This window comes from Zootoca vivipara, chromosome Z (genome assembly GCF_963506605.1).
Source record: "Zootoca vivipara chromosome Z, rZooViv1.1, whole genome shotgun sequence".
Lineage (NCBI taxonomy): Eukaryota > Metazoa > Chordata > Lepidosauria > Squamata > Lacertidae > Zootoca > Zootoca vivipara.
In genome coordinates, this window is record NC_083294.1 from 46,552,017 (window position 1) to 46,574,758 (window position 22,742).

Below are 22,742 nucleotides of genomic sequence, written 5' to 3' on the forward strand. Positions count from 1 at the left end.
TATCGGTTGATGCCCCCTCCCATGTGTACTGCTGAACTTAGACCTCTGATTTCCAGACTGGGGATGACACAACAAGTCATTGATTTCCCAGTGGAAGCCCAGAGATTTGTAGTCTGGGTGGAATTCTTCCACTTGGAAATATCAACTTTCTCGCCCCCAATGACCTTTCTTTTTAAGATGAAGACTCTCAGACAATGAATAAATAAAAACTTACTCTAGGAGAACGAGGACGTTCATAAGTTCCTGGGGGGATATTTTGTTCCAGTAAGATAACAAGGTATCTGAAACAGAAAGGAAACACAGCTCAAGGCATCTGGTGCCCTCCCTCCCAGGCCACAGTAGCAATTACTGGGAGCCCTCCATGAAATGAAAATTATCATGAGTGGTGGAGGGTTGTGACCAACACACCCCTGCATGAGCCAGAGGAGTAAGGCCTTCAATACTCATGAGCCCCATGGGGACATCTTAGTGAGGCTAGTTGGATTGGAGGAGGAGCTCAAGCCCAATGATCTGGGGGAGGGAACAAGCAGGGTGGGGACAGAATGTGTCTGGTCTGTTGGACCTCTGAGCTTCCATGAAAGGATGCCACAAGCATTGACTTGGACCCTGGGAGGGGGACCCAGCGGGGTGTCTGAAGAGAAGCCTGGTCCAACGTTGCCTCATGTTCCTTTCTTGCCTCTATAACTCCCTCCCCTGCTGGGTGCTCCTCTCAGTGAGTCTCCATCTGCAGAGGGCAAGTCAGAAGACAAGACAGACTTCAAGCAGCTGCCATTTCTCTCCCCGTTGTCCAGGACATGGAGACACCAGTGCAGAGACACGTCCCAGGCCCAACCCACTAGAAGGGGTTCTGATCTGCTTGGCTAGTGCAAAGGCGCTTCTCACTTGCTTGCTACACCAATGCTGTGGTTGCCCTGCTCCCTTATGACAGGAATTCTGGGGGGGAGGTCAACTTCTGGGGGGCATCTTAGCCTGCTTAGCTTGTTGTGACTTTAACTGCTTTGAGCTTTATTAAATTTTCTGGTCAAAACTGCAATCTGAGTTCTTTGCCTAGCGAAAACCAGGAGTCACCTTTGATGTTACTTTTCAGCCAACTCACATATTAGAGCCCTGTATTGACTTTAAACTCTAATGAGCAAATGTATGGATCCCGGGAAAGTAGATCACGGTCACTTTGCTCTTCTTCCTGTCCTACTGCTGTTGCGCTGAGTTAACTCATGGTTTGGCTTAGAGGAGGGGTTCCCAAACGGTGGTCCATGGACTCATGGACTACCAGTGATCAATGAGCTTATTCATGTAGTCTGCAGTGTATCTGCATTAAATATTCATACTGATTTTTAAAATGCATTTTAAGTTATTTTAAAATTTCATTGTGTTTTATTGTATTATGCCTTGAATTTTATGGAATTCAAACTGTAATGCAATAAAATACAATGCAATAAATAAAAGAAGCAATTGAATACAATTAATAACCACCCAGCACAGCATATTACATTTGCTGCAACAGGCAGAAAAACCACTAAGTGGCCCACCTGTGTGGTAGTGACACTGGGAAAGGGCAAGATACCCTTCTTGGACACAGCAGAGCAACTGACCTTCAGAAACCATTTTAATGATGTAAAGGTAGCAGATCAGGAGGCTCCGGATCTCGTACTGGTCCAGCCGCCCAAACTGGGAGATGCTGCTGCGCGTAGAACTTCTCCGCATCTGTTTTAATCATCACATGCCAAAATTGGAACAAGAAATACAGAAAGAAAGAAAAGAAAAGGGTTGTTAGTAATGAAGTCCCAGAAGACTAGCCACACTGATCTGTCACATTGTTGAGATTTTAGGGCTTGAAATGGACTCAAAGGCTGAGGCAGAGTCCTAGTCTAGTGAGCTACTTGGGGTGGTGTGCATTCAAGGCTCAAACCCCTTTTTTCAGGCAGGTATGGGGACAAGCATGACAACATGGGCCCCTGTGATTGTTTGGAGGACAATATGGAGCCAGTGGACTGGCCAGGCCTGGTATAAACACAAGGGGCCTGTCATTCTACAGAGAGGGCCCTTGGGTGTGCCTAGGCTCCCCTCAGGCTCCCACCTGGGGCCTTTCAGCTCTGGCTGAAGCTCCACCAAGTGGCCTCAGAGACACTGCCATGGAGAACATTCCCTCTAGCTCTCAATTCAGGCCCCAGCCAGTCCTGATAAGGGCTGACCCCGACACTGCTCTGGTAATGCCTAGCTGAGGGGGAGAGGAGGGATAAGCCCCTCTCATCCCCTCATGACATGCTTCCCCTTCAACCTTCAGACAGCAGCTGCATTGCACAAAAGGAAAATAGAAGAATTGCAGCTCAACATGGAGCTCTGCTCCAGAGCAACAGATCTGGAGGGTAGGAAGCAGTGTTGTTTACAAATCTCAAGAGCCACTGCAGAAGAAGAAGAAGCCACTGTCTGAATTCTCCACAGCTATGGTGGCTGGTCCCCAATTGGGCCTGGAGGGGTGAAGGGCAGAGCAGAGAATGGTAGGTGGAACCAAGGTTCACAACAGATGTAACTCAGTAACTCAGAGCAGGGGGGCAGTGTGGCTGGCCCTGTTCTGCAGAATAGCATTATTCCTGAGATACAACAGACATCCACTATCTGCACTTTAGGGGAGCAACTGAAGGTGGTTCTGTTCTGACAGGCTTTCCGAGATGGATAACTGAGTCTTTGCCATGAGTGTCCACTCGTTAGGGTTTTAGCCTTGTTTTAAATGCACTTGCTGTTTTTGTGTTTTTATCTGTTTATAATAATCATGTGGGTTAAAACACAGAGCCTAGAGCTTGCTGATCAGAAGGTCGGCGGTTCGAATCCCTGTGACGGCGTGAGCTCCTGTTGCTCGGTCCCAGCTCCTGCCAACCTAGCAGTTTGAAAGCACGTCAAAATGCAAGTAGATAAATAGGTACCGCTCAAAGCGGGAAGGTAAACGGCATTTCCGTGTGCTGCTCTGGTTTGCCAGAAGCGGCTTTGTCATGCTGGCCACATGACCCGGAAGCTGTATGCTGGCTCCCTCGGCCAATAACGCGAGATGAGCACCGCAACCCCAGAGTCGGTCACGACTGGACCTAATGGTCAGGGGTCCCTTTACCTTTACCTTTAATCATCATGTGTAAATCATCTTTATAATGGTGGTTTAGAAGGAGATTAATAAATAGATGATGATTAATCATAGACTTATAGAGTTGGAAGTAACCCCGAGAATCATCTAGTTCGACCTGCTACAATGCAGGAATGTTGTTAATAATAATAATAATAATAATAATAATAATAATAATAATAGTAATAGGAACCAGCTCTAGATGGAGACACTTCTCCCTGCACCCCTACTCTCACATTTTCTACTGGTCCCCCTTCTGCACCTTTAACAGCATGCAGAAATTAAACAGGTGAAGCTATTCACAGCATTGCTCTATCAATGCTGGGAAAAGCCTGCAGCCTGAGCTCCTCCGTGTTTACTTAAAATAGTTCTGGAATATTGGCATTACATTTTCGCTGGTGCTGCATTGCTCCGGAGAGCCAGCTGCCCCTTCACTGCAGAGGGATCCTTGGGAGTCTTCCCTATTCAGGGCAAGCCCATTCTGGAGAGCCATGCCATAAACTGTAAAGAGAGGAGAAGATGGTTGCAAGTCAGTATGAAGGGCGGTGCTTCGTCCCAGCTTGGTCCAAAAATGAAACAAGCTTCTTTCTGAGTTGGAAAAAGTCCACATTACACAGCTGTGAAGTGGCCCGTTCTCTGGGCACGTGGTCAATCCCCTTGCAAGCACTCAGTGTTCTGTGGCCACTGACCAAGCATGGCCGAGTACTTCAGCTGTTCAAGACCATTCACTGGGTGTACAGCAGAAGTGGGATTTGAGATCTGGAAGCCAATGCTCGTATCTACAGCAATGCACACTAGTTCCTTTTCCCAGCTCAGGAGCCTCCTCTGGTGGACAAAAATGTAATTCTATATCCCCAGGATGACTGCCACAGACCGGTACCCTCTTGCTTACGTGAATCTTTGTCGACACTTAGGCTTGACCTGTTGGAAGGCAATGTGAAATTGCCCATAAACTCATCTCTGGATGCCTGGTGGGGAAATGAAAAGAAGGAAAGGTTTTGGAGGAGGAGATGTTGGCTCATGTTCAAGTCCAAAGCATGAAGAGAGTCAAAAGAAAACCCGCCACCCCATCAATCTTGGGTTTTTAGTCATGGCAGAGAAATAGAAACCCCATAGACTGACTGGATTGCTGAGAGCTGGAGTGCGTGGCCCCAAGCAATTCTGAATAACACAGCTGCTGTTAGTGTAATAGTTCCACCCTGAGCCCAGTTTCTTGCTCGTGCTGCTCTGGATGACATTTGCTTGGCTCTCAAGCCCCGTTCAGAAGTTGTGCCTGAAGACAGAAGGGCCACATGAGTAGAGGGGCCAGAGTCACATGCAACTGCCACTCCTCCACTGTCCCCAGGAACGTTGGCTACAACCGGTCCACCCTCTGACCTTCCATGTTGAATAGGAAAGGTCTGAAAAGGCTTTCTAGACACCTCCTTGCCAGTGGGAACCCTGATAACACAGCCTAGCACTAAGTTAGACCATTGGTCTATGCTGACTGGCAGTGGCTTTCCTGGGTTTCAGGCAGGGGGCAATCATCAGCTTTATTTGGGAAATGCCAACCTGGGACCTTCTGCAGACAAAGCCACTGAACCCCAACCCTTCTGTAATGCAGGGTTCCTGGTCTCAAAGAGACTCCCAGATGCACTTAGGAATAACTTGCAGAATTTTGCACTCAGCAGGAGCATGAAGGGTGGCTGCGGCCCTTCCAGACCCACCAGTGCTCCTGCCATGGATGTGCAACAGAGGGGAAGGTCGTTCGAGGAGGTTCTTGCAGGGAAGCACGTTCACCACTGGCCTTCTCATGCACCCTTACAAAGCAACTGTACTGTTTGTAAACAGAGCTAAAAACAGACGTTCTCCATTAGCTGGGAGGAAATGCAAGTCATTATTACTACAAGATTACTCACAGAATTTGACATGGTGCTGCCAGAGTACAGGGTGTCCCGGCTGGCCAGCCGCTGGATGTTCTCCAGAAGAAGCCCAGCCAAGGGCAAGTACAGCAGAGCTATTTTGGCCTGCTGGTTCTGCAACAGAGAAACGATAACTAAGGGCCAAGCTAGCTGTGATGTATATTTCCTTGTTTTATTTATTTATTTATTGCATTTGTTAGTCTCTTTATTGATGGAGCCATGCCGTGAGCAGCTTCACCTGTTTAACTTCTGCATGCCATTGTTGCTGTTAAAGATACAGGAATGGGACCACAGAATCATAGAATAAGAGAGCTGGAAGGGTCTGCAAGTGTCATCTAGTCCAATCTTGGCAAATCCAGGAATATTTTTGTCCAATATGGGGCATGGATCCAGGACCCTGAGATTAAGAGCCTCATGCTCTGACTAAGCTACCCAGCTGGTGGGAGTGGAGGTGTCCTGCATTGCAAGGGGTTGGACTAGATGACCCTTGGGGTCCCTTCCAGGTCCACAATCCTTTGAATCTATGACCTTGCCCAGGGCAACCCAAAGTGACTTACAGCCAGGCAGAAAACACCCCTCCCCACCAGAGACATTAAAACCAAGGGGTGGGGAGGAAGAAATACATCATAAACATCACACCCACTTCTAAAAGGCCACAGATAGTTGAGGGCCAAAGGCCTGGTTATAAAGGAATGCTTTTGCCTGGTGTTTCAATGGGTTTTGTCATCTAACATGCAGGTTTTAAAAAATGTATCAGCACGGTAGGGTGAGGAATTGAAATGTGCGAGACATCCAATTCAGCTCACATCCAAAGGCAGATCTACTAAAGCTGCAGTTTTCAAAACAATATACAAATTGAAGTATGGCTGTCCTTCAGAATTTGCACTTACTTGAATTTGCGCTTATTTGAATTTCTTGATGTGGTTCTCCAAACAAGCAGTGTTTACAAAAATGCATAACTTAGGGGAAATTGTGTATAAAGATGAATATATTAGTGAGAACACTGAATTGCCTTTTACTGTATTAGGGAAACTGTGTACTTAAGTGGAAACTCAATATAAAAATGTATGGAAAGAGAGAGAGAGAGAGAGAGAGAGAGAGAGAGAGAGAGAGAGAGAGAGAGAAAGAAAGAAAGAAAGAAAGAAAGAAAGAAAGAAAGAAAGAAAGAAAGAAAGAAACGCCTTTGGGGGTGTTTGCTTGTTTTCCAATAGTACTCTACAACTGCAAGACCTTGGAATATGCTTTTGTCTTTACTTGTTTCTTGAAGGAAAATAAAACCAGGTTCCCATGAGCCCAGCTTCTAAAAAGAAACCAGAAAAAGGTTTCCCACGAGTCCAATTTCTATGCAGGACACTGAATTTGGTATGTGCTGAACTGGAGGAAGCCAGAGAGCCCTCAAGGGAGATAATGACTGCAGCGGCTGAGGGTTTGATGATGGACAGTCCTAGTAGCAATTACTTCTGAAGCTGGAACCAGGGGGAAGCTAAACGTGCTCCAAGAAGCAGCTCTAGATACCCCTGGACTTAAGAGTAGGAAGGGATTAAGCTCCCCAGATTCTCAAGGCTGTAAATCTTCTTGAAAAGACCAACTTGGGTAGTTGCCATGCTCAGCTTTCTCTACAGAACAGACAGCAGCGCTTGAAAGATTTTCAACCCTAACACATTGCTAGCATGGGAAGTGTGATTCCCCACCCCCAAGGTTTCCCCCATTCCCTGGAAATTTCCTACCACTACTATGCCTTCCTGAGACCCAGTGTGGGAAGCCAGTCCTATGCCTGGTCCCACATTTGTCAGCAACATGGGCTACCAGTGGGTGAAGGACTGGAAAAGCTGAAAGTGACACTGTCAGTCCCTGCAATGAAAGCTGCTGGGTCCTGTCTAGAGAGAAAACATAAGCCCAAGAGCCTAAGGAAACAATAAGAAGTTCATATCTGGGAGTGCAATCAAGTGAGCAATTTAAGCACGCTTGACAACTCTAGTCAATTTCACAAGGATTGTAAAGATGCTTCTCCTGGCTTAGCACCATCAAGTGGGTCATGCAGGGGGCGGGGGGCCGCACTGATCACCTCATACTGCATAACATCAGGTGATTCAAACTTTAAAGGAGAAATCTGTTTTTCCTTTACAGACCTGGCCTGAATTTAAGGTGGGACTGCAAAGGAAGGATTTTTTTGCAGTTGTGGTTGAACTGAAAATTCCTGCCAAATGTAGGACTCCACTTGGTGCTGAATGTGAATTCAGGGGTGATCACATGCCCCACTTTGTAAAGAAATAAGCAGGGGTTGACTTTGGGCTCTCAAATTTCAGTGGCAACCTGTGTGGTGCTAAAATTCAATGCCCACCAGTCTCTCGCACCCCCCTACAGTGGGGCAGCCAGCGCAACCACACTGGTTGTGCTACCCCAAAACTGCTTGGGAGTTCCTGAGTAGAGAGCAGATTTTCAGTCAGGGTTGCAGTTGGGGACAAATTTTAATTCAGTGCTGACCCCAAGTCCATTTTCACTAGGGATCGACTGCTCAACTGGGCATCTGAGCCATGGGGGAACTCCCCCAAAAACCTCAGTGATATTATGAATCAAGCAGTCCTTGAAGCATCCTGGACCCAGGCTGTCAAGGCCTTGTAAATTAATAACCTTAAACCTGGCGTGGGAGCTGGTGGAAACTTTTGAGTACAGGAGTTATGCGCTGGTGACAGGCTGCCTCCATCAGACCTCGTCTTTCCCCAACGATGGAACCTGGGGCACCTAGAACAGGGGTTGGCACCCTAAGGCCCATGGACCACAAGCAGCCCATGGGGGTCGTTTAACCGGCCCATGAGCCGCCCCCAAACTGAGCCGCCAGCTTGGCAAGTCCCTGTGCGCAGTGGCAGAGGAAGAGGACTGTGGGGGGAGTGCACCGCCCCTGGCAGCGCAATCCCGGTGGGGTGTCATCACGGCTGCCCCCCACCCACGCTGGGCACCATGCCCCCACAGGTGGCATGTCACACCCCTGCGAGTGTCGCACCATGCCCCCAGGACGCCTGCTACACCCCTGGGAGGCATGCCAGGACCGCCCCCGCCTCCTCTCCGCCACTGCCTGTGCACTGTGCTAAACTGGCGCAGCACGGCACAGGGACCCGCTTCTGTGCCACTGGAAATTGCATCTGTGCAGACGCAGATGCCAGAAATAACACGCATGCACAATCTGGCCCTCAGAGGGATCTCTGCTGGAGTGTACTGGCCCAGGCAAGGTAAACCTTGCCGACCCTGATCTAGAGGCAGGGAAAGTGGATATGATGCCTAATAGTGGAAGCCAGGCCAGGTCTCTGCCTTCCAAGGAAACTCCTCCTTTCCTCTTCCCTTCTCACAAATGCGACCAAGAACCTGGTTATGCACTAATATGGGTTCAGAGGCGGCTTTTGGAGTGGACAAAATAGAGCTGGCTTCACCAGGCATGGGGATCCTTTTTTGGCCCTAGGATCACATTCCCTTCCTGGAAATTTCCAAGGGCCACATGCTAGGAGTGGGTAGAAACCAAAAGCCAAAGTGGGCACAGTAACAGATGCAAATGTTTCCTTTGTGGCAAGCAAGAGGCATAATCGTAGCCCAAGGACACTTCCCAGCCTGGCGAAAACACTCAAGGAGCATGAGAAGCAGCACCAGTGAGGAGTTTCAAGGGCCGGAGAGGAAGCCTTGAGGGCCTGAGTTTTCCCACCACTGGAATACGCCATCACTCAATATCACTATACCTTATGCTGGTATCTGTTGTCAAAAGCATGCTTTATCAGAAGGCTCTTCAAGATGCTGATGGCCATGGATCTGATGTCATAGTTGTCATGCAGAGCCATAGACGTCTCTCTCAGGAGCAAGCCCACTAAGTAGTGGTGGCGGCAATATTCATCGGACAAGCTGTATTCAAGGTTTGCATCTGCCATGGTAATGAAAAACAAGGGCCATGTTTCACTTTCTGTGACTGCAATGCATTAAGGGCTTGGGTGGCAGCAATGGCAATGAAGCCTCTCAAGGCAATGGGCTGAGCTGCCATGTGGGTCACACAGGGGGATAAGGCAAGTGGGGGGACTCTGGCTGTTGTTGGCTAGTATGTGCGGATCTCGTTATGAGAGGGAGAAGGGCCCAAGGAAAGATGAAGGGGCCTAGGAAGTTAGCAAGTCAAGTGGAGGTGAGTGGGTGATGGAGACAGCACCACGAGTTGGCATGGTAGGTATATGAGAACTTAAAAAAACAAGAATAGCCTGCTCAATCAGGATAATAGCCCATCAAGTCCAGCATCCTATTCTCACAGTGGTCAAATGTTGTAATCCATCCTGGGATCTTGGGTTGAAGGGCAGTAAATAAATAAATAAATAAATAAATAAATAGTAATAATAACAACTCTGTTCTCGTAGTGGCCAACCAGATGCCCCAGTGGGAAAACCTGCAAAAAAGAATTCAAGCACAAGAGCAGTTTCTGTGGTTTCCAGCAACTGGTCTTCAGAAGCATTACTGCCTCCCAGTGTGGAGACAGAGCAAGGACATCATAGGTATTACCCATCAATAGCCTTGTCTTCCATGAATTTGTCTAATCCCCTTTTAATGGCATCCCTGCCTCCTGTGGGAGGTCTCGAAGATCATCTGAGGAGACCCTACTAGTTGTTTCATGACAGTAGATTTCAGTGAATTATGTGGAAGCAGGCCTTCTTGGAGAGAGCAGCCTCCATCGGGAACACCCTCCCTTGGGCCATTAGCAAGGTAGCAACATTAATAATCATTAAAAGCCTCTTAAGAACATATGTTTATCCTAGCTTTCCTAGATTCCAGACTCTTTTAATTTTATTTTTTCTACTGCTCAGTTTTATTTTATATTTATATTTTATTATCTGGGGTCTTTTTACAGTCTCTCACTAGATGGATACATTCTTACCGATCTCTCCCTCCCGCAATGAGTCGCCATACGCCATAGTCTCCCACCTGCTGGAGCGGACTCCCTTTTTACACTCTCAGCAGTCCGAATCAAAGAGTCCTTTAATTTTAGGTGTTCTTTATAATCCAATGTGTTCAGAAAGGATCTTGACTCTTCCCCCCCCCCCTTGGAAGCTTACTGCTTTCTTCAGAAGCCTGAGACTTTGCGCTGAGGGGGTTGCGATACCTTCCCTTTGCGCCCACAGCTCTAATCCTTCTCCTGGATTTACGGTCAAAACCCCGAGTAAAGGAGAGCTTCTAGGACGCCGCCGGGTACACCTCCCTCAGGGTAACCCCCTGAGGTACCGGGGTTCGTGTACTCTTCACAAAACCCCCTGGAAAAGCCCCCACAGCGTTTGAGACCCCCCGGAGGGTTGTCTCGCGCTTCAGATCGATGGCCGCGGCAAACCGGAAGTCCCACCTGCCAAATTTTTCTTGTGGGTGCTCAGCACCTACACTGCAGGGCCCCAGCACAACTTCTGGTGCCTCGCAATGTCACATCTGAGGCCTTGCAAGACCTTGGAACCTGACTTCCAGCGCCAGAAACTCCACTACCAAGACGACGTCCTTCCCCTTCGTGTTTAATCTGCCTTATGCTAAGTGCACCTAGCTTATTATTTTCTCTAGGGTTTGGGGCAGGGTTCCCCTCAAACCTCTGCAAGTTGCTCCCTTTAATGCTGGAGACTGAACCTGGGACCTTCTAGATGCAAAGCAGATGCTCTAGAAGTGGGGTGCAAACCCTCCCACAACCACCACCAGCAATTATATTGCCGTTAGGGGGTTGAAATATGTGCACTCTATTTGATGGCCTGGCCTACATGAACTGCAGTTCAGTCCATTCCTTCTTCCTGAATACTTCTCGGTGGAGGGTGGCACACCCTCCCATCAGATGTCAAAGAAATAAACAACTATATGACATTTAGGAGTCATCTGAAGGTAGCCCTGTTTAGGGAAGTTTTTAATGACTGATGTTTTAATGTATTTTTAATCTTTTGTTGGAAGCCGCCCAGAGTGGCTGGGGTATAAGGGTATAAAGATATTATTATTATTATTATTATTATTATTATTATTATTATTATTATTATTATTATTATTTACTCCTGAGCAAGAGCAAACTGGAGCATAGAACCCCATGTCTAATCCAACTTCTATGGCCGAGGCCTGAGGTCAAGGATAAAGGTTGCATGATGATCCATGAGCAGTTTGGATGTTTATGGCAACTCTTTTGGAACACAGAAGTTAGTCCATGAAAAGTTAATGTTGCTATCAGTTCTGTGCTCTTGTTAGGAGTCACACGACGGTGACCTAGATATGCACCCTCATAACCCTGAAACCCTGAAGCTCTGCAGGGTGTCTTTTACAGAGAGGGAAAACTTGCTGCTCCAGATGTTCCAGCTCAGCATTATCTTGGATTCAGCAAAAGCAGAAAGCAGCTGTCAGAAACTGTTAGTTGGCTTAGGAATCAATTCTGCATACTTTTAACTGAAATGCATTGGGTGCTAAAAACAAGCTGATCAGTTTAAGAAGCATTGGCTGCTGGCAGTGTTTATAATTTTTTTTTGCCATGTACAGAATGTGCCAACTGATTTGAGGTTGCAGTTGATTTGTCATGAAGCTTCCCATCAGGGATTTCCCATACCCAGCCGACCCCCAGACATACCTACTGAAGTGAACCGTTCCAGAACCACGGAAAAGAAATCTAATTAATGTGTAAAAGGGAAACAAAAATAAATCAATAATCTATATAGTCAGTTTTCAATTAACACGGTACATATACCGTGCAACACAAATGGACACAGGAGGTTTTTGAAGTAAGCTGAATCCCAAAGGACCTTGAAGAAGCAACCTCAAAATGAGATCTACAGGCCTGTGGATCAGCTCAGGTGCCTCAGAGCTTTCTGGTGAAAAATAGGCAGGCAAAGCCTTGTGTTTTTGTAAAGGTAAGGCACCCCTGGATGGTTAAACTCATCTCGCTTTTCAGGCTGAAGGAGCCGGTGTTTGTCCAGACAGCTTTCCGGGTCATGTGGCCAGCATGTCTGAACCACTTCTGGCGCACTGAGGACCATGTTTCTGTACATTGCAATGAAGGAAACTTTTGCAAACGAGTTGAGTGTGCAAGTGTCTATACATTCTAAACTCTTTAGGAATGTGAGGTGCAGCAAAGGGTTTTAGTAGGTTTCAAAATGTTAGTTGGTATTAGGGTTGCTTCCGTTTAATAAGACTGTGTTTTGGAGTTAATTCCATGCTTTGCTTTTGACAAAGATGCTCATTCTGTAATAATTGTGTTAGTCTTTTAAAGTACCACAATAATATTTTTAGTGTTTGAAGCCTTCCTGTGATGGAAGTGTTAAAATGAGGTCTGCCCCCTCCCTGAGTGCTTAGGAGTCGCAAAATGCACAAAAGTTACGATGGATCAATAACTAAATATCAGCCTTTTAAGCCACTCAGCTGAGGACTTACCTTGGCCTCTCTGAAGTTTCGGTTTGGCAAAGGTCATTGGCAAATTTAATGGAATGTAGTGCTCGTGGTTACAGATTGTCTGCAGGAATTCAAACTTGTATTCCACCAACAGCTGATGTGGAGGAGGAAAAAAACAAAAAACCACATACATACAATATTAATACACACTAATCTGTGACAGTAACCATCTTCTTGCCTCCACAAGTCTGGCCATGTTACCTTTGGGTCTTTGGGACTGAATCCAGAAATGTAGTCACTGATCAGGTTGAAAATAAATCCCCGGTCCATGAACGTCAAGCATCGCTGCAGAAGATTAATAAATAATAATGAATGTGCTCTGTCACAGTCTGCAGAAAAACGGCTTCCAACCTATTTCACAGCACACCCTGAAAGCCCCCTGGAGCACCTTGGAACTTCTATCTGTGGGGCTTAAATCTTAGAATCATAGAGTTGGAAGAGACTACAAGGGCCATCCAGGCCAACCCCCTGCCAAGCAGGAAACACCATCAAAGCATTCTTGACATATGGTTGCCAAGCCTCTGCTTAAAGACCTCCAAAGAAGGAGACTCCACCACACTCCTTGGCAGCAAATTCCACTGTCAAAGAGCTCTTACTGTCAGGAAGTTCTTCCTAATGTTGAGGTGGAATCTTCTTTCTTGTAGTTTGAATCCATTGCTCCGTGTCCGCTTCTCTGGAGCAGCAGAAAACAACCTTTCACCCTCCTCTATATGACATCCTTTTATATATTTGAACATGGCTATCATATCACCCCTTAACCTTCTCTTCTCCAGGCTAAACATACCCAGCTCCCTAAGCTGTTCCTCATAAGACATTGTTTCCAAGCCTTTGACCATTTTGGTTGCCCTCTTCTGGACACGTTCCAGCTTGTCAGTATCCTTCTTGAACTGTGGTGGCCAGAAGTGGACACCGTACTCCAGGTGAGGTCTGACCAGAGCAGAATACAGTGGTACTATTACTTCCCTTGATCTAGACGCTATACTCCTATTGATGCAGCCCAGAATTGCATTGGCTTTTTAAGCTGCTGCATCACACTGTTGACTCATGTCAAGTTTGTGGTCTACCAAGACTCCTAGATCCTTTTCACATGTACTGCTCTCAAGCCAGGTGTCTCCCATCCTGTATTTTTGCTTTTCATTTTTTTGCCCAAGTGTAGTACTTTACATTTCTCCCTGTTAAAATTCATCTTGTTTGCTTTGGTCCAGTTGTCTAATCTGTTAAGGTCATTTTGAAGTGTGATCCTGTCCTCTGGGGTATTAGCCACCCCTCCCAATTTGGTGTCTTGGGAGTGAGGATAGTAGGTTCAAACAGGCAAATCTACCAGCCGCCCACAGGCTCCTTACCTGCACCCTTCAAGGATAGAGGAAGCAGAGGGCCTGGCTTTTCCTGCCCTACAATACCACCTTTGGAAGTGGTTGGGAAGATGGCTATCCTATCACCTCTCTGTCTTTTCTTCACCAAGATAAACATCCCCAACTCCCTTAAAAATTCTTCATAAGGCTTGGCTTCCAGACCCTTTATTATCTTGTCATCCTCGTATGCAGCTTCTCAGTGTCCTTTGCAAATGTTTTGCAAAGCAACACACAGTTGCTTTCTTCTGCCTTCCCTGACCGCCCCCACACTCAACATTAAGTGTTGCTTGATGACTCAAGAGTTCTAGTATTCACCCTATCTGCAGGTCCAACACTGTTCATAATTAGAGCTGTAGCTAGGTGATCTTACGCCCCTGGCAGAACTGTTCAGATTGCGCAACCTAGCCACGGACAAACTGGCTCTTCTTTCTGCCTCTCCTCCAACCCCCCTCCCCGCACTCATTCACTTCACCCTCTATTTAAAACCATTTCTTTTGAGGCAATAATCGATATTTATATTTATGGACATATTTTAAAGCCAATTTTGTCCCCCGCATCGCCTGCACCCCTGGTGGGGGACCACCTCACCACCCCCTAGCTACAGCCCTGTCCATAATTTAATACACATCTGTCACAGATACCCTGCATATTAAGGAACGACTACACTGTGGAACTCTAAATGAGCTATTGCTTCAGCAGCTATTCCATTCAGACAGCTTATGTAAGATCTAGAGCAGGCATCCCCAAACTTCGGCCCTCCGGATGTTTTGGACTACAATTCCCATCTTCCCCGACCACTGGTCCTGTTAGCTAAGGATCATGGGAGTTGTAGGCCAAAACATCTGGAGGGCCGCAGTTTGGGGATGCCTGATCTAGAGGACCCACCCCTTCCTGGGCCTTCAGCTGGGCCCAGGAGGTTATTATATGTGCTCCGTCTCTTTCCAACTAAGATCCTGCTTGGCACACAATCTCTCCTCTCGATTCCCCGAAGTGGGTGGGTGGGTGGGTGGGTGTGGGGCTCAAGAGCAAGCCAAGGACCCAGGGAACTGGTGCAGAGGCCAGCTGCTGAAAGGGAGGGTCCTTCTGACAACCACTCAGGGGTACTGGCATTGTGGGGCTCTGTTACATGATTCTGCTCCCTTTGGTCCTCCTCTAAAGACCCCAGATTCCAAGTCTGGGCAAAGCTGATCCCTGACTCCTTCATGAATTGCTCCCCACAAACCAAAACCCCCAAGGCTTAGAGTTTTTCTCCATAAGGAACTTGTTTGAACCCTTTCATCAAGTTTGGGTTGCCCTTTTTCTGCACCTTTTCCAGTTCAAAATTTTTGGTCCGTATCCAATAATAATTGGTGCAGACCCATTGAAACTAATGACCATGACTAACTTAGGCTGATTAATTTCAATGAGTCTTCACCTGAGTAGAATTTAGTTTGCTACAACCAATTTCTTTTTTATGAGCAGGGATGCCCAAAAGCTGAACACAGTATTCCAGATTTAAGTGCACCTCAGATGGAGTCAAGGATGTTCTTCTTAGTTCTTGTTTTCATTCATATATATATATATATATATATATATATATATATATATATATATGTGTGTGTGTGTGTGTGTGTGTGTGTGTGTATGTATATGTGTGTGTGTGTATATATATATATATATATATATATATATATATATATATATATATAATGTTTATATATATATATATAAAATAATGTTTATATATATATATATATATATATAATGTTTATATATATATAATGTTTATATATATAATGTTTATATATATAATGTTTATATATATATAATGTTTGTTCGACCGAACCTTTCTCCACAACCGCTTACCCGATCGCCCACAACATCAGGTGCACATGTGGGAGTGTCTCTATCCACTTACATTGTCCATACACACACCTAGGACAGGTAGAAACCTGGATTTCTGTACAAAAAAATTGCCCCCTACAGTGGACATCCAACAAACAACATCCAACATACTGCCAAAATCTCACCCATTCCCCATGCACCCCACCACCCCAGGACCCAGAGATCACCCCCTTCCCCATCCCACCTGTCACAGGCGCGGTAGCGGCTACTCTAGAGTAAAGACTCCTCATGACGTTGCCTTTTCATGCTTTTATTCAGTGCAAACTATTTACAGTGCAGAGTCAGTACTATGTTGTACATGTTGTCAGTCTGGGTCAGAACCTCCGAATGGAGATTCCCGCGTTTTCCTCCAACAAAGAAACCTGGGAACATTGAATCTCCGCCCCCGTCGCTTTTTGCGCAATTCCGGGGTCGGCGGGAGCGGTCTTCTGGTCGCGCCTTTCCTGCTTCCCACTTCCCCTCCTGAGCGGAGCAGTGGCTCTGCTACCCTACCTGAGCTGTGCTCTCTACTTCCTGATTCCCCGCTTGAGACATCCCCCTCCCCGCTTCCACTGGCGCTGGGAGATGAACTTGTGCTTAGGATGGGAGGAGGCTGTCTGTAGCTGCTCTCCCTCACACCACCCAATCCACGATCCGTGCCTTTTGCAGAGATCTCGCCACCACCAGGGAGCAGGCTGCCCCGACACCAGCCCGCTCCCCAGGGATCCCTGCCCCCCCAGGTCATGGCCTTCCCCATCCCACCCGATCCACGATCCACGCTCTCTGTGGAGATTTCACCACCGGCACGAAACATCTCCCTAACCCCACCCACCCCAGAGATAAAGGATAACACCTCCCGGAGTAGCCACAAGGCCACTACAGTCCCCCCCTGCATCTTGCTGCCGCCAGGGAACAACCACCAGACCGCTACAATGAGAAGGCCTCCCGGACTATCCACAAGACACAGTCCTCCCCCCTGCAACTCGCCCCCACCAGGGAACACCTACTAGCCCCCTATACAATCCGCCCCCCGCACATCTCACCCCCACCAAGGAACACTCACCAGACCGCTACACATGTTATTCTGTTTCCCCATTTCTTTCCAATTCCCCCCATACCGCCGTCCCCCACAGACCTGGACCTCCACACATCCCACACCACACCCCAAAAGACTTACACCCTCCACACAAACCTCACAGACATTACCCCCCCTCGGAATCCCACCCCACCACAACCCTCTACCCGCAAGACCCTCCACCCACAATACCCTCCCCAACCAATACCAAGACCCCCCCCCAGGACCCTCCACTCTCCTCAACCCTCCCCTCCCACCCACCCCCAAATACCAGGATCACCCAAGGAACCACACCTCCCCTGACTGGGGGTTGCCAGGAAGAGGGAGTTGGGGGATTTACAGGGGCAAACTGGGGGGGACGGGACACAAACATAATAGATCATGGATCGGGACAGGGTGGGGGCAGTCACAGGGATTAGCCACAGCTGTGTATGTATATATATACTATATATACTGCAATATATATATATTGGGGGAATTTGAGGGGGACGGAAAGAACAATAGAAACTACCAACCTTCAGGAAGTTGGCCAAGCTGAAATTGACATTTCTGGACTCCTCTGTAATCTCACTGTAGCGAATGTTCACGTGAGGGATGATGGCGAGGAGCAGAGAGTGCAAGGCATGGTTGTAGGACTCTGGGAACCGCTGGACTCTGGGGAGCTGAAGCAGCACAATGTGAATGAGAACAAGGGAAAGATTGGGAAGAGGCTGGGAGCACCGTTTTCTCATTTGCAGGATAAAATGCATTACTTACTGCATTTATACCCCGCCTTTCCTCTAAGGAGCTCAAGGCGGCATACACAGTTCTCCTCCTCCCCATTTCTTCCTCACAACAGCCCTGTGAGGTAGGTTAGGTTGGGAGTGAGTGATTGGCCCAAGGTCAGCCAATTAGCTTAATGTCTGAGTTAGGGATTTGACCCCTGGTCTCCCAGGTCCCAGCCCAAAGCTCTAATCAATACACCACTACTGACTCTCACCAATAGTATCCACTTATTCATAAATTTTTTTTGTGCTTTTGGTTTTCCCAGGCTGCTTTGTTTTTAAGTTTGTCTGTAATACATATTGAAATTTTAATTAGCACCCCCCCACTTTTTTTTTTACCGTAGTGTAATATTGGGGCAATACTGAACAAATATAATAACCGTGAGCTGTACCCGTCAATAAAGTGAACCAAATCAATTTTTGTAAGGCAGGGTGAGGGGCCTGTGGCCCTCAGGATGTTGCTGAACTGCAGTTCCCATTATCCCTAACGATTGGAGATGCTGGTTGGGGCTGATGGGACTGGAGTCCAGCTCTGGCATATAGGTTAAAACAGTAGTTCTGAAGTGTAAGAATCCTTCCTTCAATGCTGCAGGGATACGTCTTAGCAGCTTTTGCCTTAGAAGATATAGAGTAACTGCTTTGCCTACAGAGGGTTTCAGGCTCAACCTCCTTCCTCTTCAGGTAGGGCTGCCAGTCAGTGTGGGCAATACTGAGCAAGATGGAGCCATGATCTGACTCAGTGTGCATGACGCCTCTCATAAAATGACTTCTATTAAATATACTTGGTTCTATCTATCTATCTATCTATCTATCTATCTATCTATCTATCTATCATCTATCTATCTATCTATCTATCATCTGCCCTGTTAAAGTGGGAGACACCTTTCTAGTTGATCCAAAGCATTAACCGATTAAGATACCCGATTTAAAGATGAAATGCTGCAGTCCTAAAAATAATGGAACTAAAGCTGCACCTCTCCTCAATATTTCTAGTTGTCATTTATGTTGGGAGGAAGATTTGTGATGTGGAGCCAGAGGAAGCATAATTGCACTACGTTTGCTGAGCGCCTCCTGCCAGCCCTGAACCTGCTTTTGTCTTTACCTTAATCTTGTTCTCATCCAGGAGGTACATAGCCATTGACTTGGCCAGAGCTTCAAAGAAAAACCACGAATACTGGAATAAACCAGGAGAAAAACAGAGATACATTCACCAAGCAAGAGCAAATCACAGTGATTCTCATTGGGAATCTGAGCCTGGAAGAATCTGGATTGGCAATGGCCACACAATGAGTGCTGGGATGCATCTTTCATGATCAAGCCCAGCACCCTTGGCCAGACTGTTGCACTGGTAGGATGTGCCCATTTGGGCTGGTAGGGTGGAAGGCAGGGAGGCCAACAGTAGGTGGCACCAAAGCCAGTGATAGGCAGAGCTAACCCATTCTGATTTTGCTATTCTCCTCCTCCACTTCCTCTCTGCACCGTGGCGGACTTTGGGCTCTCAAATCTCAGCAGAGCCTTTTGCAATGCTAAAATTCAGTGCCCCCCCAGCCTCTCATGCTCCCTTCTTTGGCAATGTTTTGGCACCCCTGCAGTGCAATCACACCAGTTGCGCCCCCGTAAAACTGCCTCTGCTCTGCAGAGTTCTACAGTGGCAACACTAAGGGAGAGGGAGCCCTGAGGGTCGGCTGCCCCATTCACGTTAATGAACCAGTTTCCACTGAGTGGGTGCAGATAAAATCCTGCCTTGTCTTGTCTCACCTTCAGCATCTTATTGATGGCCAAGAAATCTGCCGATTGCTTCAGAATTGTTGCCATTGCGACAGCCAAGATTTCGTGTGTGGTCTTTGCGTGAGGCACAACAGGCTTCTCAGGCCGAAAGCAAAACTGAAAAAGAATGTGTGTCACCCATCATCAGAGACGGCTCCCTGGTCACAGAGGAGAGGGTGATGAGGCAGAACACACAGACCCAAGAATGGACTGCATTCCAACCAGTCCAGCATCTTATTCTCACAGTGGCCACCCAGATGCCCCAGTGGGAAACCCAAAAGCAGAAGTTGAGCAGAGGAGCCCTCTCTACTCCTGTGTCTTCCAGCAACTGGCATTCAGAAGCACTACTGCTCCCAACTATGGAGGCAGAGAGCAGTCATTGATGGCGCTCTCCTCCATGAATTTGTTTAATCTCCTTATGAGAACCTAAGAACCACAGACAGCACTTACCTTTATGAAAACCCTCAAATAATGGTCAAGACCTTCCTCGTGGCATCTGGACACAATATGGAGGAGAACCCTGAGGAAGAAGAGCGAGTTTGAATGTGAGCTGGGGTTTGCGAAGGAGGGCCGCTTCTGCACGCTCTTTGTGGAAAAGCAGCTCCACCTACTTATTGGGTAAGTACACTCCCAAGTTCTCTCCTGGGGGAGAGGTGAGGCAGCAAGATCCCCTCCATCAGTCAAGGTGCCTTTTTGGCTCCTCCCACCTCCACCACAAAAATGTCCCCATCAGTTGCCAATCCATGGGGCTGCATTCGAGGGAGACATGAAAGGCAGTCAGCCCCATCCACTGACTCTGCTGCAGACTCTAACAAGATGGATTTCTCAAAGCTTGGGATTATGGCTTCAGTGATCTATGACAAACAGTATACTATCATCAAAAACTTACATGGTACAGTTGACAGCAATTTCTTCCTCTTGCGTCCGGGTGGTGAGGACTCTAAAGAGTTGTATAAGGACCACAGGCAGAAACTGTATCATCACTTGGATATCCATGGCATGCAGGCACTGAAACACAGGGTTTATTTTTAAAGCATTTATAAATTGTAAAATTTGTATTTTAAAACCTCTAGGCAGTATACAAAGACACAACATGAAAGCCAGTATCATACCACAGGTTCACAACATTAATCATAGAATCATAGAATCATAGAGTTGGAAGAGACCACAAGGGCCATCCAGTCCAGCCCCCTGCCGAGCAGGAAACACCATCAAAGCATTCTTGACATATGCCTGTCAAGCCTCTGCTTAAAGACCTCCAAAGAAGGAGACTCCACCACGCTCCTTGGTAGCAAATTCCACTGCCGAACAGCTCTTACTGTCAGGAATAAACCAGTAAAACTAGTATTATGAAAAGAGATAAAAACAGAAATTCAGCAGTGACAGAGTACAATAATAAGGGGCCAGGGAAAGCCTGGGCAAATGAATACTGTATAATAAAATAGATACTTTATTTTTATTTCACAAAAGTTATGTACCACTTGACAGTGAACAAACAAGCAAGCAAGCAAACAAACAAACAAACCACAAATGGGGGTGTCAGGGTACCTCAGTACAGGGGCCTCCGCCCTTCCTCCACACCAGCACCTCAACCAGTGAGAGCAGCAGCAGCGGGTCAGGTGGCGGAAATTAGGAAGTCAGTGTGATGGAGGCGCTGAGGCTCAGCAATGTTGGAGAGCCCTTGCGCTGCCCTGACCAACAGGTGGAGGGGAGCAGCCAGCTGCTTCCGTCGTCTGATTTAAGGCACGCACCAAAACGTAAGGTCGGGGGGGCGGCGTTTTGGGGTGCCGGAGCTTTTATGCTGGACACGTAGCAGGTGGTGTCCACTCCCAGATTATGCAAGTGACTGATAGGTCATGGTTTTTGCTACCTTTATCTCTGCACTGTAAATATTATGCACAATAAAACTCTTAAAGACAGAGCAGACTCAGATGTTGTTACTCAAGAGTAGCCACAACAGCACCCTTACAGGGGGGGATGAAATTGCCAGGGAAAAATAGCTGGACTATTTAAAAAAATCAAAAAAATTAAAATCAATGATAAGCTAGAACCCGGATTGAAACATACGTCCACATTCTGCAGCAGGGGGACCCCATTAGTGGTGGGTGCTCGTGGGTGGGCCAGAGGAACAGTTCCAGCTCACCTTGAGATATTTAACAAGTTCTCCTGGGACTTCTTTGGCACCTGCTTGAATCATCTGGCAATACTGGAAGAATTTATGGAGGTGGAGATCCTGAAAGGAACAGAAAAGCTCAGTTCATAGCCTTCTCTCCTGCCTTATTTATCCCACCGATTTTCACCCAAGGCCAGCAGCCTTCAGACGTGGCAGATGGTTCTTGACGGAGCCTATGGGGCACACAGTGGCATCTCCCATGCCACCTCAAAGTGGCAATTGCCCAAGGGAAGGGCCATGGCTCAGTAGTAGAGCATCCGCCTTGCATTCCAAAGGTACTGGGTTTGATCCTAAGTGACATCTCTAGGTAGGGCTGAGAATGTCCCCTGCCTGAAACTCTGAAAAGCCACTGCCAGCCAGTGTGGATGGCACAGATCTTGATGGGCGAATCTTGTGACTCAGTATAAGGGAGCTTCCTGTGTTCCTCTGCAGAGGAAGGGCCATAGTTCAGTGGTAGAGCATGTGCTTTGCCTGTAGATGGCCCATGGGTTCAATCCCCAGTGGCATCTCCATGGAGGACTGGGAATGTCCCCTGCCTGAACCCTAGGAAGCCACTGCCGTCAGAGTAGACAACACTGAGCTAGATAGACCAATAACTCAGCTTCCTATGTTCCTATGCTTTGAAGAATACATCTCAGAACGCAGAAGAGGCTGCTGTGTCAGCCTGATGCTTCATCTAGTCCAGTGCCCTGTTCTCACTGTGCCAGCCAGTATGACTATGGGAAACCCAAAAGCACCCTGCCCATCTGCGATTCCCAGCAACTGGTACACAGAAGCATGACTGCTTGCTATCAACTACAGTTTACTTGGCATTTTATTGGTCTACAGAAATGGACTAATATGGTTAAACCATCCTGAAGGAACGCAGAGAAGGCTATTCAGATGGAATGCAGTCAAGCCCCACAAAGGTTGGAGGCTCCTAAAGACACAAGATGGCACACATCTCTCTAGGCAGGCAGGCAGGCAGGCAGGCAGGCAAGAGGCACTATCCTTGTTGTTCCTGCCAAGTCTGAGGGAAGGGGAATGGCCTGTGCAGCAGAGGTGGCTTGTGGAGCTGTGGCCTTCAGAGCACCCCAAGGGCCAAATGTGGAATTTTCCCACCCAAGCCTTATGAGATGGAAAAAATGCCACTTCATTTTCAACAGTTACCCTTAGAATGGTTATAGATCCTTCATTAAAAAAAAGAACCCATCAAGCAAAGGCTGAGTTGCACTTACTTGGGTGTAAATGGTTGACTCCAAATGGAGCTTGATCTTGAAGAGAGCCTTTGCCCCATCGACCCATTTAACATCAATACTTGGCTGCAACAAAAGTGAGGAGGG

The 22,742-nt window shown here is 47.3% G+C and overlaps 1 protein-coding gene across 3 annotated transcripts in view; it reads right to left on the bottom strand.

Moving 5' to 3' along the window:
- The window catches only part of DOCK11 (dedicator of cytokinesis 11), a 169,585-nt gene that overhangs the window by 42,185 nt on the left and 104,658 nt on the right, over positions 1–22,742 (bottom strand). For 2 of the 3 annotated variants that reach the window (XM_060270271.1, XM_060270268.1), the window contains exons 22-37: positions 22,638–22,721; positions 21,391–21,480; positions 20,137–20,255; positions 19,698–19,767; positions 19,239–19,364; positions 18,583–18,654; positions 17,232–17,378; positions 12,628–12,711; positions 12,409–12,520; positions 11,609–11,647; positions 8,739–8,917; positions 5,011–5,127; positions 4,005–4,080; positions 3,501–3,613; positions 1,593–1,704; positions 215–281 (exon numbers count right to left, since the gene is read on the bottom strand). In XM_060270271.1, the coding sequence (XP_060126254.1) occupies positions 215–281; positions 1,593–1,704; positions 3,501–3,613; positions 4,005–4,080; positions 5,011–5,127; positions 8,739–8,917; positions 11,609–11,647; positions 12,409–12,520; positions 12,628–12,711; positions 17,232–17,378; positions 18,583–18,654; positions 19,239–19,364; positions 19,698–19,767; positions 20,137–20,255; positions 21,391–21,480; positions 22,638–22,721 (1,607 nt within the window). The remainder of the gene's footprint in view (positions 1–214; positions 282–1,592; positions 1,705–3,500; positions 3,614–4,004; positions 4,081–5,010; positions 5,128–8,738; positions 8,918–11,608; positions 11,648–12,408; positions 12,521–12,627; positions 12,712–17,231; positions 17,379–18,582; positions 18,655–19,238; positions 19,365–19,697; positions 19,768–20,136; positions 20,256–21,390; positions 21,481–22,637; positions 22,722–22,742) is intronic. The other variant, XM_060270269.1, reaches the window with a different exon arrangement.